Genomic DNA, 16545 nt, shown 5'->3' with positions numbered 1-16545 from the left:
AACAAAATGTTATGGTCATCCTGTCTCAATAGTATTCATGGTTATTAAACCCCCAAATTCTAATTGAACAGAAACCAATTCTCAATTGCCCCAAAATTGATTATTCTTTGACTGATTATCTCATTTTAACAAGTACATATTGGGTACTTGTTATGTGCCTAAAACTGACTTTTTTTATTTTTTAATATAAGTGGTCCCTGACCATTTATTTCATCAATCATCACAATTGGTTTAGAATAGGATGAGACAAGGAGGTGCAATAAAAATCATTTATTTGTTTATTAGCATGTTCAAAAGCAACTTTGAAAAAAGGGCTTGTTAAAGGGCTTGTTATTAATATTCCAGAGTTCTCAGAGTTTGCTTCTTGCTTTAGCTTAACGTAGGAAGCTGATGGATGTTTGAGGAAGTCAAGAAGTAGAGATAAGTAATGGAAAAATAAAAGAAATTTCTTCATCTATGCTTCCTTTATAACAAAAAAAATAACTAAGTTCTCATGTTCTGCCAATTTAGGGGATATCGTCAGAATTTTCAGAATAACATTCCTTTGCACAATAATCATTTTATCAAATTTAGAGAATTTTAGTAGGTAAAGGAAAAAATCCAAGCTTAGACTAACAATTTTCACAGGATTCAAATAAAATACTTTATTAAATCCTTTTTATTGTCTCTTTAACACATCACATGTCCTTACTCTCACTTTCTTCCTGACATTCACATACACTTTTACCCTCATATACAGTTGCTCTCACCCTCAAGTTCACACACTTATTATCACCCTCGCCCACACTTATCCTAACCCTCAGTCACACGCACTTACCTTTACCCTCCCCCCTCATTCTTATTCTAACCCACATGCACACACCCACACGCATCCCCAGACATACCTTCCATAGACATCCACAGACTGAGATAGAAGACTACAATAAAGTCTTAGAAATGGTACTGCATATAATAAGTATTACCTGTGTTAAGAAAGCAGAATAAAACCAAGGAAAATCACAAAATATGAAACACTTACAGTAAGCTTGTTCTCCCACTTTTCTTTCACAGTAATTTCTGAATCAGTTTCCCACTGTAGAGTGCTACCCATGATGGTTTCAACTTCGGAAACTTCTTCACGCTGAAAAAATTCCACATGTTCAACTAGGAATTCAGGTGAAAGGCATAGGCCATATATAAGAAGTAATTTAGACCTAAGGTCTATTATATAGACAATGAAGACAATTCCTTCTCATTTAATGCCACCCCATGACTTTCCTTTATCCCAGGATGTCGCTATGTATAAATGTCCACTCTCATGGCTCCATATATGCTGAATACATACAGAGAATCGTTTTTCAAAACAAAATGTACCCACTTTTATTCCCCTCTCAAATAGTAGGAAACATGCATTTTTGTGGACTTTGCTTCACCCATTAAACTAAATACTACCTTCTGTATGTTAGGCGCTGTGAAAGGGACTGGAAATACCAACATGAGTACGTTCACTGCATTCTCTGACCATCTTGTTTCCAGTCAAAAATCAAAATGGAGTAAGAGGTACTAGCTACTAGCCAGAAAGAAACGTTTACTAGATACCACGTCTTCTCTGATCCTACAGATTAGCCTATAGGAAAAATAAGCCCAAACAATTCATATCTAATGATCAGCCTGACTGAGGTTGAACTGAGAGAGCCAGAACTAGAAGTCAAGCTCAAGGTTTTAGGAAAATCTTCTCTTTTCATAGGAGTGACTTGGGTCTCAACAACAGACCATAGATCAGTTATCTGCAGATATTCCTAGCAGTGACTCGCCACTGTACATAGGTTATACAATTCCGGCTTTTGAAGCATAGCTGTCAATTCTACTACCTTTTGTTCAAGTTTTCTCAGTAACAGCATTTCTTGGTCCATCATCATATCCAGAGACGACAAACTGATTAAACTGCACTGCCGGGGCGCCTGGGTGGCTCAGTGGGTTAGGCCTCTGCCTTCGGCTCAGGTCATGGTCTCAGGGTCCTGGGATCGAGCCCTGCATTGGGCTCTCTGCTCCGCAGGGAGCCTGCTCCCCACCTCCTCTCTGCCTGCCTCTCTGCCTACTTGTCATCTCTGTCAAACAAATACATAAAATCTTTTAAAAAAAATAAAAAAATAAACTTCACTGCCACTCAGTTTCATTGTTCTGAAACAATTATTAAAATGTCCACAACTCTGTCATTCAAATAAAGAACAGTATTTTTATTTTATGAAAATGACGCTCATGAGTTAATCTAACTGTCCCCATCGAAGAGTTCTAAGAAGACTTACAAAGTCTTCCTACATTACCAAACAATGGTTTACATTTTCTCTCTAGGATGGCTGCCACTTAACATTCATTCCTTTTTTTTTTTTTTTTAAGATTTTATTTGTTTATTTGACAGACAGAGATCACAAGTAGGCAAAGAGGCAGGCAGAGAGAGAGATGGGGAAGCAGACTCCACGCTGAACAGAGAGCCCAATGTGGGGCTTGATCCCAGGAGCCTGGGATCATGACCTGAGCTGAAGGCAGAGGCTTTAACCCACTGAGCCACCCAGGCGTCCCACATTTATTCATTCTTAAGGAAAAGCATTTATCCAATAGGTAACATTTACATGTGGGTAGTATAAACTGCTATGGTTTTAATTTTATGAAAATAGGGGAAGGTAAAGAAATTCACAGAAAAAACAACTGTTGGCAAGGTGTTCAATAAATCCCACTGATAACAGATGGCTTCTTTGGTCTCTCCCTTCCTTTCATAAAAAACACTCTCAGATGATGTTTACCAAAGGCGATTTCTTATAGTTCTCTCAAAGCATCCATCTCCTGTCATACTTTAGATATATGACAACAGCACATTTAACTTCCTTTTTGTTGTCTATTGGAAAACATTTATAGACCTCTTATTTCTAGACTCCAATTAGAAGGCAAACTTCCTAATCCATTAATGGGATAAACCTCAGAGCCAGAACTTCGCCAGCTGCTTAACCCCTGTTTAGAGGTTTAGAACTTCACAGGCTGGCATCTTGACATCATTATTATCGCAGAGGACTGCTGTGGCAGATTTGCCATCATTGCACTGAGTCTGGCAGTTTGGCTTGGTTTCAAAAACATAGTAAGATGATGAGTATTTGAAACAGAATGTCAGGAAAGCATAGCCCTCAGCAGAATGTCCAAGGCTGCCTGAGACAGCTTTAGATCAAGGCAGCATATGTTGCCCCAGCATCCTTGGCAAGAGAAATTCAAACAGCATTTGCCCCAAAGACATTTTTCCTCTCCTTTCAAGGTCATATCACAGCTGTCAAGAGGAGGACATTCTGACATATCGATCGTCCACAGACATGGAGAGCCCATCAAAATGGTGAAAAGAAAGCAATTTGCTAATAAAGCATTTCCTAACATAACAAGCACAAACTGGAAAGCACAAAGGCATGAAAATAAAGTATTGGGGGGGCTCCCCAACATTTCATTATCACAAAGCCTTTTGATTATTTCCTCCCATGCTGTAAAAAACTGGTTCTGCCTAACAAAGACTGAATTAATAATTCACTTGTATTTTAAAATTAACCCAAAACATGTAATTCTATTTTCTGTTTAGAATGCAGTAATCAATGCCATTACATTGGGCTGCTACAATTACATTTTGGAGCAGAGAGATTTAATGTTATTTCTAAGCATCTTTATTTTTGGCAGATAAATTTGCTTTGGAGGTTTAGGAAAATGCTGAAAAATGGTTCATGGGGCTCCATTGTAACCTTTTGGACCCCAGGCTGGGGATCAGCACAGGTACTTTCTCTTAAAATCAAGAATATAAAGATTTCTAAAGTCCAGATTCACTGAACACATGATCTTCTTCAACCTTAGTCTTGATCCTCATTATGGTTTTCAGCCATAACTTGAAAAAGATAAAGGTCTTCCCCCTCCCCCCCACCCCAGGCTAAGAGACCTTGGACTTGGATTCTAGAAATAATCAACAGATTCCTCAAAATGCCACAGGCATTCGTCAACAAGCTTGGGCCTTCACCTAACAGAGAGCTATTACATGTGGCCTCATTGTTTCAAGCTTTCCATTTGATGATAATTACCTACCTCTGCAGACTGAGCAAGAATGAGTTCACAATGTAAAGATTTTTCTTCTTCAGAGATGATTCTATTACACTCTCCACTAATATTCAACTGGATCCCATTTCTTGAAAAAACAAAAGCAATAGTCTAGTCTGGTTAGATGGGACTATAAGTCAGCAAAATGGGGTTAATCACTAAACACAGTAGGCCCTCACGTGTGCCAAGGTTTGTAGAAGATACTCAGCAAGAGAGAGAAATGACAGATCGTCTGTCCTCCAGGAGCTACATAGATTAGTGACTGACTCTATGTGGTTGCAAACAAGTAGGCCATGCCTTTTTTTTTTTTTTTTTGAAGACCTGGAGCCAATAGTTAAAAATTTAAAAACTTCACTGAAAATCTAGAGTTCTGGCTTTTCTTTAAAAAATCAGAAGATACAGCTACACTGGGTCCATATATATATATATATATTTTTTTTTAAAGATTTTATTTATTTATTTACCTGAGAGAGAGAGAGAGAGAGAGAGAGCACAGGCAGGCAGAGTGGTAGGCAGAGGCAGAGAGAGAAGCAGGCTCCCTGCTGAGCAAGGAGCCCGATGTGGGACTCGATCCCAGGACCCTGGGATCATGACCTGAGCTGAAGGCAGTGACTTAACCGACTGAGCTACCCAGGCATCCCTATATATTTTTTTAAAGATTTACTTATTTGAGAGAGTGTGTGAGTGATTGAGCATGCACAAGTGGGGGTGGGGCAGAGGGAGAGGGAAAGAATCTCAAGTAGACTCCCTGCTGAGCTAGAACCCACACTCCAAGATCATGACCTGATCTGAAATCAAGAGTCACGTGCCCAACTGACTGAGCCACCCTGGGTCCCTATACTCTTGATTAGGCGGCCTTCATATGGCTAATTCATTTTTCTCAGTTGTCACTCTCATAAGTATGTGGACTTACCCCAGTGATTTTACTCCTTTTGGGATCTGTGTGGCTTCTATAGACACCTGGGCTACCATATTTTGCATATTCAAAACCAAACTATTATAAGGTGATGTGTGTTAAGAGATAGGAACAGCATGTCATGCATGCACTGGAGAGGTTTTCTTAATTTCAAGGTAAGAGAAAAGCAAGGGAGAGTCATAGAAAACTTGAGGAGTTCTATTAGAGAAAAGCAGAGAAAATATCACTTATGAAAGTACAAAAGAAAAGAATGTGGCGTGTTCAAAGAATCGTATATAACTCAGTAGGCCAATAATGTGGGATGGAGATACATGAGAGAAGGCTGGTGAGAAGTTGCTCTACTTACATAATAAGTTCCTGTTGCAAATGCTGTAACTCATGAGTCAGTTTGTTCTTATCCCCTCGTAAATTCTGCAATCACATACAACATTAGGCTATATATTGTACTTAGTGGGGGATTTACATTTCAACAGCCCCACCTTGCAAACTTTGAGATTATTATGGTATACCTCTATAATGGTTCCATATTCTATGATAGTTGACTTAAGTTCTTCTATACTTAAATCCTTCTGAAAAGTAGAAGAGAGAAGAGCAAATAAATGAGTCTACCAAATCATATTATGTAGACTATTAATCAGAGCCACAGAAGAAGTATAAATGCCCAAAGATGGTAAGACCTTCTACCAATATTATTATTTGAAAACCAAGCCAGTCTGTGTTTATGATTAAAAACACACAGAAAGTATGGAACAGCAAGGCAGCTGTACCTAACTTGTGCCATTATGCTTGTATTTGTCTGGTTCAATGAAATCAAACTCTGAAGGGTAATTCTTTCTTAAAGATTTTATTTTTTTATTTATTTGACAGAGAGAGGGAGATCACAAGTAGGCAGAGAGGCAGGCAGAGAGAGAGGGGGAAACAGGCTCCCTGCTGAGCAGAGAGCACAATGCGGAACTCGATCCCAGGACCCTGAGATCACGACCTGAGCCAAAGGCAGAGGCTTAACCCACTGAGCCACTCAGGCGCCCCTGAAGGGTAATTCTTAAGTTCAAGTCAAAATTGTATTTATTATCATGACGCATTTAAGGAAAAAATTTAGTCTACTTGCAAATGAATTATTAAGGCATCCATTTTTATCCAGTTCAAGGGATAATCTGTAAAAATCACAGTGTGTAGGTCAATGTCTGACCTATAATTTTATCTCATGACTAGCATGGTACCTGACAAATGGGAAGTGCTCAATCAATACCTTAGAAACTTTGGGCATAAATGCAAAGTGGTGGGAAAACCCGAGTTACGGAGGAGGTGAGCAGCCACCACTACCATAATGTCACTGTATGGAGACAAAGAACACTCATGACAAAGAAAGTCAGTACAACATTCAGTAACCTCGTCCATGTCCACAATTCATATGACTCCTTTGAAACTTCATGACATTCAGAGAAAGGAAAAGAGAAACATGGCTTTTTATTTACTTCCCTGTCTTGGAATGTGGAAGTTTATTAACTTACACTGTGGCCTTCCTATGTCTCTTAAAGCCACCATAACCAGCATCTCTGTAGCCAGAATATTTTGTTATCACATAGACAATGATCACAGAATATAAAGATAAAGGAGAATGTTATCTATCTACCTACCTACCTATCAAATCAATCAAACTAGGTAGAAAATAATTGGGGAACACATTCTTCTTTTTCCCTAAGATAAATGACTGCACTTATTTTTGTGTTATTATGACTTAAAACTACATCACCATACCTAGCCAGTAACTGATAAATTGGCATACTAGTATTTATTACATAAATGGATGAATACCAGCAGAATTTAGAGAGGATATGTTAAAACTTATCCAAGGCAGAGAAGTCAGTATTCTTCACTCAGAAGAACATTTTTGTGAATGTTCTTATATAAAGGAAAGTCTTGCCACAGGATAGTAGGATCAGGTACTTTAATAGGGGTGAAGTTATTCAAATGCATATCTGTTATGATTTAGGGAGAGTTAGCAAATCCCATGGAACTTCATGTGAACGAATGGTACCAACCTTCCGCAAGCTTGCATCTTTATTAAGCAAAGTGTTCTCATATGTATGTAACTGCATCTGAAAAGAGATAAATTTAGGGAAGGCCATTGAGACATTGCTTTGGTGAAATATAATGCCATGAAATTATTCCAATAAGGAGACATGTTTCTCAAGCACCTTTAATGGGCACGCATTTCCTACTTTATGAACAACTTCCTCATCAGCCTCCCAACAACCCGAGAGGCCAAGGTTGTTGCCCTCACTTTACCAGTGAGGAAATCAAAGCTCAGCACTATTAGGAGACTTGCCCAATGTCACACACAGTACGGGTCAGACCTGAGGATAGCATATGAATCTTCAGCTCTAGCCAAGAGCTCGTCCCACAATTCTACCCTTCATATAACAAGAAGACCAATTGAATATTTTTTTTTCCAAAAATGAAAGTGTGATAGGATATGAGCACAGAGTCCATGTGAACATATAAGATGACTCTCCCTCTTGGATAACAAGTACTGCAGAAACCCACAGATTATCTAACAATATAACCTAGACTTGCCAAATCTGATTAGCCAGATTGCAAGAAAAAAAAAATACTCTTCCTCTTTAAAAAGCATAGCTTAAAAATGTTCAAGATGTGTGGTTTTTTTTTTTAGCAAAGTAAATATTAGAATATATCAGTTTATTCAAACCAAAAGCAAGCTTGTTGGCAAAGGCTTCTAAATATTATATATAGGGTGCCTGGATGGCTCAGTAGTTAAGCATCTGCCTTTGGCTTGGGTCATGATCCCAGGGTCCTAGGATCAAGTCGCACATCGGGCTCCCTGCTCAGCGGGGCACCTGCTTTTCCCACTCCTACTCCCCCTGCTTGTGTTACTTCTCTGTCAAATAAGTAAATAAAATCTTTTTAAAATTACATATATGTGTGTGTGTGTGTGTGTGTGTGTGTGTGTGTAGTTGAATTGAAAATCTAGAAAAATAATCCGCATAGTCAGAAGTAGAATCATAAAATCATACATATTTGATACCCCTTTATAGTTCTAAAGGTTTTTTCACATAATCATTTCATTTGAGTTCCTACCAAGTTTTGGGATTAGGTAGAAAATATCACAGCCATTTAGTAGATGAGATAATTGAGACTTTTAGAGAGGTTAACTACTTGTTTGAGGTCATACAGATTTTAAGTAGAGAGGACAGGATTTGAACCCAAGTCTTCTGACTCTTTCTACTACTTGTTCATGGCAGTTGTTTTCCAGAAAGAGTTATTCCTAGAATAAAATTAATTTGAATGTCTAAACTATGAGATATGTAAACATGTCCTAATATATGCATATGTATACACACGCATACACATGGAACTTAGGTATCTGCTAGGAAACTTGAAAACTCCACATACGTAAATGAAATTTAAGGACATCATTTCACACATACACTACAACAAAAAGTATTACTCAAAGAAACTATTAGACAATAAGTATGACAAAAATTCCTAAATTTATTAATATTCTTTAGTTTCCTAATAAGAATGTATGGAATATGTAACAAAAATATACACTAAATATAGACTTTTCAGATGCAATATGGTTAAAAAAATCATTTTTGTAGGCTATCATCCCTTAATTCAATGAAGGGTAGATTTTTTTTCTTCCCCCAAATTCTCATTTTCTGCATTAAGAAGTCATAACAGCTGAATCTTTGCTGATTAAGGGATTTACAAAACCAGATACTCTTATATTAGAAATTGCCACTGTAATAAAAAAAATAAATAGTAACAAGTGTTGGCAAGGATATGGAGGGATCTGAGCCTTCATGCATAGCTGGTGGAAATGTAAAATGGTACCAGAAAAGAGTGTGGAAGCTCCTAAAAAGGCACCTGGAGGCTCAGTCAGTTAAGCATCCGACTCTTGATTTTGGCTCTGGTCATGGTCTAAGGGTTGTGGGGTCAAGTCCTGTGTCAGGCTCTTCATTAAGCATGAAGCCTGCTTAGGATTCTCTGTCCATTTTCCTCTGTCCCTCACCCCACTCACATGTGCACACTCTCTCAAAAAAAAAAAAAAAAAAAAAAAAAAAAGTCAAACATAGAGCTATCATATGACCCTGTAGTTCCACTCCTAAATATATACTTAAAAGAAAATATAGATTGCCACAAAACCATATATACAAATTTCATAGCAGTATTATTCATAACAGTCAAAAAGTAGATACAGCTCTAATGCTCATCAACCGGTGAATTGATAAATAAAATGTGGTGTAGCCATACAATGGCATATTATTCAATAATAAAAGGAAATAAGGTATTGATACATGCTATAACATGAACTTTGAAAAACATTATGCTTAGTGAGAGAAACCAATCACAAAAGACCATATAGTGTATATGATTCCATTTATATGCAATGTCCAGAATAAGGAAATCTGTATTATAGAGACAAAAAGTCTCTGGAGTGGTTGTCTAGGGTTGGTGGGGAATGGGGAATGACTGCTAAAGGGATTCCTTTTGGGATGATAAAAATGTTTTAAAATTGGGGCGCCTGGGTGGCTCAGTGGTTTGGGCCTCTGCCTTTGGCTCGGGTCATGGTCTCAGGGTCCTGGGACCAGGCCCCACATTGGGATCTCTGCTCCACAGGGAGCCTGCTTCCTCTTCTCTCTCTCTGCCTCCCTCTCTGCCTGCTTATGATCTCTGTCTGTCAAATAAATAAAATCTTTTTAAAAAGGTTTTAAAATTGGTTTTGGTAATAGCTGCATATAAAACCACTGACTTACATACTTTATGTGGATCAATTCAATAGCATGTGTATTATATATCAGTAAAGCCATTACATTAAAAAAAAAGTGTTTTACACACTGGAATTCTGACATTTTAGGAACACAAATTTCAACTTTATAATCAAAGGTTATTTTGTCAATGAGTTACATACGCCTTCTTAAGGTAACAATGGTTTGACAAAAGAAGATATTTTACCAGTATTTGGGAACTGCTTACTTGATGCTCTGTCTCAGTTTTAGACAATTCCTCAATCTTCTTTTCCAATTTATATATATCCATAATGTTCTTAGTATTCTAACATAAAAGAAGATAATATTCTTAGATTTAGAAAAAAAAATAAAAGAACAAAGTTTTTTTTTAGGAAGTCGTATTTTCATCATTAACATCACAATCTATTTTAAACTAAGGAACAAAACTTTAGATTTTATCCAAAAGTAACAAGGTCCTTTTATCATGACCATCCAGGAATACCCTTGGGAGTCCCCTCTTATCCTCCGTGGCCCCTTGGCCATGCACACTGCAGTCACATCTTAACCTTCAAACTTGTCACTCCCAACAAGTGTGACCCCTCCATTATTTTAATTGCAAACATCTCATTCTTCAGCCACTTCATCTTTCCAGATTACTTCTTTGAGAGCCAACAAACCTTCAGGCTCCACTGAAGCCTGCTTTGGTCCTACCACCCTCTCATTATCCTTCCCCCTTCCTGTGAACTCAGTCCCCTCTTTCCTACAGCTTAAATTCTTCCATGGTCAATCATTATAATACCTCTCTTCCACTTCCCCCCCATTCCCTGGCTTCCCCCCTGCCTACCTCTTAGTATTTGCTTAAGTTCTGCTTGCCACCCACTCCATGACAGCACCATTCCAGATAAACATTGTTAAAGAAAAATACAAATGAACCAACAGGTCACACATTCAATTCATAATTTTTAACTTCAATGTTGACTGGTGATCATTTCACACAACCCTAGTCCGTTCATGTGGCCACTGAATTGAATTAGGGAATTGCAAATTACACCAACTTCCCCACCCTACTCCACCCCCACATGTCAACTCTAGCTGACCACCTGGTTTGTAAATAAAGTTTTATTAGAACACAACCATGCCTGATTTTTTTCATATTGTCTATGGCTGCTTTCATATGGCAATGGCAGAAGTGAGTGGTTACAACAAAGGCCTTTTAGCCTGGCAAGCCTAAAAATATCTACTATCAGATCCTTTACAGAAAGTTTACCAACTCCCGGCCCATTTCATCCCTCCTCTCTCCTGGAACATTCAATACTCCCTCCAAATTCCTCACTATCAGCTGATGACTTCGCTTTTATCTCATGGAGACCTTAGAAACCATCAGAAGAGTATTTCCATATCACCAGAACATATTGTAAATGCATTTGGATATGTTATAAAGCATTTGCTGATCTAACACTTCTTTCCACCTCCACACTTACTGCCTCAGTCAGCCCCTGGTAAATTTATGCCTGCATATTACAAGAGCTCGTAATTGGTCTCTCACTTCTTCCCTTGCCCCACTACAGTTGATTTTAAATGCGGCAGCCAGAGTTATCTTGTCAAGATAAAAATTAGATCACATTTCTCCTCAGCTCAAAACTGTCCAACGACTCCCATCTCAGTCAGTGGAAACAGCCAGAGTCCGTGCACTCTCTAGATGAGATGCTGTCGGTCTGGTTCCCTGAAGCTCTACTTCTCATGCTTGTCACCTCTGCTCCAGCCACACAAGCCTCACTGTCCCTCAGAAAGAGCAGGAAGGCTAAACCTGAGGGCTTACAGCTTAGTTTCCTCTGCCTGGAACGCTCCTTCACTGATAAACTTCCTTTTGTTCTGATCAAATGATTAACTTCCTAGGGCTACTTTTCCTAACCACTCTAGTTTAAATTGCACTGTCCCACAATTCTGTTTTCTGCTTTTCCTTCCTCTATAGCACTAATCACCACCTAACACGCTAGTTCCTCATGGGCCTTTCTACATAAGCTTATATCCTCAACATCTAGAAGAGCGCCTGGCTCACGGAGGTCTCCCAATTGACTGTGTGTTGAATGAATGAATCAATAAATGAAAGAAACTATCCAAGCTATTGTGCTGTTACTCTTCACGGTGCATCAGATTTTAATCCCCTAAAGGCAGGGCTATTAGTGATATTTATGTGCTTTTTCTAATGCAAGTCAAGAGTTGCAATTCTCTCATGGTGAACGGTTCCACATGTTCCTCCTTCTACCTCAGTTCTGTGTAATTTTTTGACACTAGTCAATCATCTTAAATACAAGGAGAAAAATATCTTACACTGAGAGCTTAACTGCAAGGTACTAGTTTCATGAAAACCTGGTCTTGTTGCTACACCACGTTTAACTCTAATGCAGGGTTTCTTGCCCATCTTTTAATTGTTCCTTTCCAACCCACTGTAAGAGTTCTTTAATGTCTAGTTGCCTCATACACTCCATCACAGACTGTTCATCACAGCTTAATAAATACCCTTGATAAACTTATATAAAGCCCAAATAAAAACTGTACATAAACTTGACATTAAAAAGGTACTTAGAATTTTCCTCCAAAATAGTAGCTTACAAGTAGCTCTGTTACCTGTTACTTCAATGCTAATGCTGTTGCTTAAAAAACTTAAGGCAAACAATTATTTTTTTAGACATTTTACTAATATTTCCTAATGCATATGAAGCACAGTATGATTCACCAAATGGTTTCATATGCATTATCTTAATCTCCAAAGTAACTGTAGGGAATAGGTATTATTAACTCCAAAAAGATAACTGGATTTTCCAAAGTCAGACTTTCAGACCCAGTGACTGGGTCTTAGACTCAAGACTTTTCCCAGCAGTAGAATAATAATGGAAAATTAATAATGTCTACATTTTCCTTCTTGATTTATATTTATACAGGTTAATTTCATTTTATCTTAAATCTGAATTTCTTAAACCCCATTCTTCCATGGATAATTACAAAGGTAATAATGCACTTCTTTTCAGACATGAAAGTCCTATCCACTCTTCTTTACTTATAATTTGAAAAAGCAACGTGGTCTTTGGTTCATAGGAGCCGGAATATTCACATGATTTCTAATTAATCCAGAGTCAGAACTCACATCTGTATGATTTCCATATGTTTATCTGTACCTGTGTTTAACAATTTGAGCATACCTCTTCTTGGAGAATCCGAATCTTAAGAATCAGAGCCCGGTTTTCTGTCTCCTGATTAAGAGGAAGGAATTACAAAGTATTTAGAAGTTTATGAAAATATCACATATCTACCTCGAAGACTACTGACATTCTTTCTCTTTATCAACTTTAAACATGGTATTGACATGACACAAGGGAGCTTAGTCTGGGAATATTCTCAGTATGAAGCTAAGCCTTTGGCTTCTAGTTTCTTGGGATTTCTAAGAATTCACTCTTCTCCTTGACTCAATCTGACAGGGAGGGAAAGACGAAAAACAAAAAAGGAATAGCCTGGCTTCTTTCCCTGCTACTTTCCCACTGTCTGCTTACCATGGGTAGTATGAATTCATCTATTAGGTGGTTTGCCCAAAGTTACTCAGCCATTGCAGTCAGGACCCGGATGCCGGCAGTCTGACTCGCAGGAGTGGCTACTCGCTCATTTCTCAACATTTCCTCCACAGGCAAATTCCTCTGTGGTCCCAAATTGAGTCTTCCCTGTACTGCATTCAGAGACATGCAGTCATCTGACACTTGAGGAGTCTAGTCCCCTCTAGTCTAGCATGCGTAGCACATTGTGCTAATGAGGCAAGAGCTAAACTAATCTGTGTTGGTTGTGGGAATGCCTTAGGCCTGGAGTCCCAGCCTCTTGGTACTTACAGATCTAAGAAAGAACTAGTCTGAATGACCGTCATCTGACCCCACCATTGTTAGCAATGCTAGAATACTGCTGGAATATATCAGGATTTGGAAGATTATTACTAAGGCTCGAGATAAGAGTTTAACATTCTCAATTAAAAAACTACTTTTTTGGCAGTAAAGCTTAGTCTAAATAATGTTTTGCTCTAAAAATTTCAAGCCTGTGTTTATTTAGTGTAAGGACTGATTTATGGAGCTCCTTAATAATCTAAGTACTAAGATAATGGATTTTTTTTTTTTAAAACCCAAGAACAACGTGAAAATGTGGTGGAGAACTTTGTTTTGTTTTGTTTTGTTTTAAGAAAATTCAAGTAGCTTTTGGTATCAGGTATTTATGAATTCACCTCTCAGCTCCAGGAAGCATTCCAGAGATCTTCTAGATCTTTATAAAGAATTTTAATCTTGGCTGAAAAGAAAAACAGTTTATCCTATTTGCCTTTGCTCTTCTAAGATATTTCCAATTCATTCATCAGCCCACTGACTTCTGATTTTTGCCTCCAAATAAACCCTCTTGGATTTCAGTTATGTAACCTATGTGCCAAATTCAAAGTACTTGAATGACTTACTAATTGTTTGTTCTGGGCTACAATCACGGTCTTCTGCTCTTCAGAAGCATTCATACCAATTTTCAGTTCCTCCAGCTCTTCTTCTAACAGATTTGTTCTCATAATAGCTTGGTGGGCACTGTGGCGGGAGGCGGGGGGCGGGGGGAGGCAATGAGCAAAACCTCAAATATAACCGTCAAAGATACAAAGTAAAGCCAAGGACTATTTTCAGACCCAAGCTGAAAACCACTAAAGGCTTAAACAGATGCCAACAATAGTAAAAATATACCCGTGATCTTTCATGGTCCTTAGAAAAGGAAGAGATTTGGGGGAAGTGTGGTAGGGGGAAGAGAGATAGAAGGAAACAAACATATTCTTGAGGATAAAGATTTGGAGTCTCCCTCTGAAATTCATCATTGGCTTTCATCACATGGTTCTCTCCTCCCATTAAGATATACTATTTGGTTAATGTAATTCTATAAATATTATGTAATATTTTTTACATAATGTAATGTAATTACATTATTAATTACATTAGTAATTAATGTAACGTAATTCTACAAATATTAAATAATACCATGTTCCAGGTGCTGGATGCCACAAAGAAGCCTATGTTGGTAGCAAGAGACATAGTCCTTGCCCTTGTAGCAGTTAAATATTAGTGAAGGAGATGACCACTAAACAAACAAATCATTATAAACAGTGTCTGTGTATTTTACTTTAGAAGTTTATTATAGCATTGTTTACAATCCCAAACAACCTAAATGTCCCACAGCAAAAAACTCTATTAAATGAATTATGGTAATCCATATCATTGAATTGCCTATTAGTATTCCCACTGGATTATAAACTGTTTTCCGAGCAGGAACTCAAAGAAAGTACCATTTTTTTCCTCACTCAGGAATTACATTGATCATTCAACAAATGTTCGTGGAGCTCCACCTTTGTACCAGGCATTATGTTAGGCCCTGAAGAAGACAAAAGTGTGTCCAATCATGAGAACTCTAACTTCCTGGAATTTATAGACTAAAAGGGTAAGCACACAATCATAATTATAATACAGTGTGATAAGAACCAAGACTAGAGTGAACCCAAGTTCTGTAGATACTGTGTAAAAGGCAGGCGGCTCAGATAATGGGAAGGGGAGGAGGAGTGGGGAGAAAGAACAAACAGAAGCCCACTGGGGGGCTGCAAGCAGTTAGATATTGTGGGAGCCTAGAGTGGAAAATAGGAGTAGAGGTAAGCAACAGAGACCCCATCAGGAAGGACTCTGCAAACTGAATTTCATCTTGAAGGTGATAGGGGGTCAATGGAAGTGTTTGAAGCAGGGGCATGATGTGGTCAGACTGGATTTAGGAAGAGCACTCCTGCCCCTGGGACACGAGTTTTGGAAAGGCAGGGAGACGAATCAGGAGGCTGTTGAGGGATCCAGGTGAAAGAGGATGTGTAGTTGAACTAAATTATAGATTCATCTAAGACACAGATATTTTTTAAAAATATTTTAAATATTTTGAATATTTCAAATAAATAATAAATAAGCCTATTGTGGAATGGAGAAAGCTTAAGGTAAGCAGTTCTTTTTACTTATTTTAAGATAAGCTTGGAGGCTGGACTGGCTGGCCAAAAATGACGAGGGAAAGAATCCTTGGTCAGAATGCTCTACTGTCTTTCCAGGTTAACTTAGAACTTTTCTGTTCAAAATTTTAGCACCTACATCAGTAACTGCAGGCTTTGTGAGAAACTTGTTGCTTTTTACCTGAAGCTCAGGCATCTCCTCACAATTCATTTTATCAGTACTTGATACTATATGTCACCCAGGTCCTTTGTCCTTTTTTATCTTAAGCTAAAGTCCTAACTTTTCTTATCATCTGACATCCTTATCATGTACCCTAAAAGCATATTTTAAACCCGACTTGTCAATGAATCTCTCATAACATAGTTGTCCTTTAAACAACATGGCATTAGGTGCACCAGCCCGCCCAAAATATCTATGTGTAATTTTTGATTCTCCAAAAACTAAACTACTGATAGCTTATTGTTGACCAGAAGCCTTACCAATAACACAAATAGTTGATTAACACATATTTCCTATGTTATGTGTATTATATACTGTATCCTTGCAATAAAGCTAGAGAAAATAAAATGTCATTAAGAAAGTCATAAGGAGGGGCACCTGGGTGGCTCAGTGGGTTAAGGCCTCTGCCTTCGGCTCAGGTCATGATCTCAGGGTCTTGGGATCGAGCCCCATATCGGGCTCTCTGCTCAGCGGGGAGCCTGCTTCCTCCTCTCTCTCTGCCTGCCTCTCTGCCTACTTGTGATCT

The 16545-nt window shown here is 38.2% G+C and overlaps 1 protein-coding gene across 1 annotated transcript in view; it reads right to left on the bottom strand.

Annotated features, from left to right (window-relative positions):
* Positions 1-16545, bottom strand: part of LOC111159960 (lymphoid-restricted membrane protein) — a 79038-nt gene that overhangs the window by 20386 nt on the left and 42107 nt on the right. Inside the window, exons 5-13 of the mRNA XM_022522678.1 lie at positions 14246-14363; positions 12966-13016; positions 10013-10090; positions 7054-7110; positions 5521-5580; positions 5358-5422; positions 4080-4183; positions 1797-1948; positions 1019-1120 (exon numbers count right to left, since the gene is read on the bottom strand). Of these exons, the coding sequence (XP_022378386.1) occupies positions 1019-1120; positions 1797-1948; positions 4080-4183; positions 5358-5422; positions 5521-5580; positions 7054-7110; positions 10013-10090; positions 12966-13016; positions 14246-14363 (787 nt within the window). The remainder of the gene's footprint in view (positions 1-1018; positions 1121-1796; positions 1949-4079; positions 4184-5357; positions 5423-5520; positions 5581-7053; positions 7111-10012; positions 10091-12965; positions 13017-14245; positions 14364-16545) is intronic.

Source organism: Enhydra lutris, unplaced genomic scaffold, assembly GCF_002288905.1.
Source record: "Enhydra lutris kenyoni isolate GAN:26980312 unplaced genomic scaffold, ASM228890v2 scaffoldscaffold72, whole genome shotgun sequence".
In the NCBI taxonomy this organism is placed as follows: Eukaryota; Metazoa; Chordata; class Mammalia; order Carnivora; family Mustelidae; genus Enhydra; species Enhydra lutris.
This window is presented reverse-complemented; position numbering and strand designations above follow the sequence as displayed.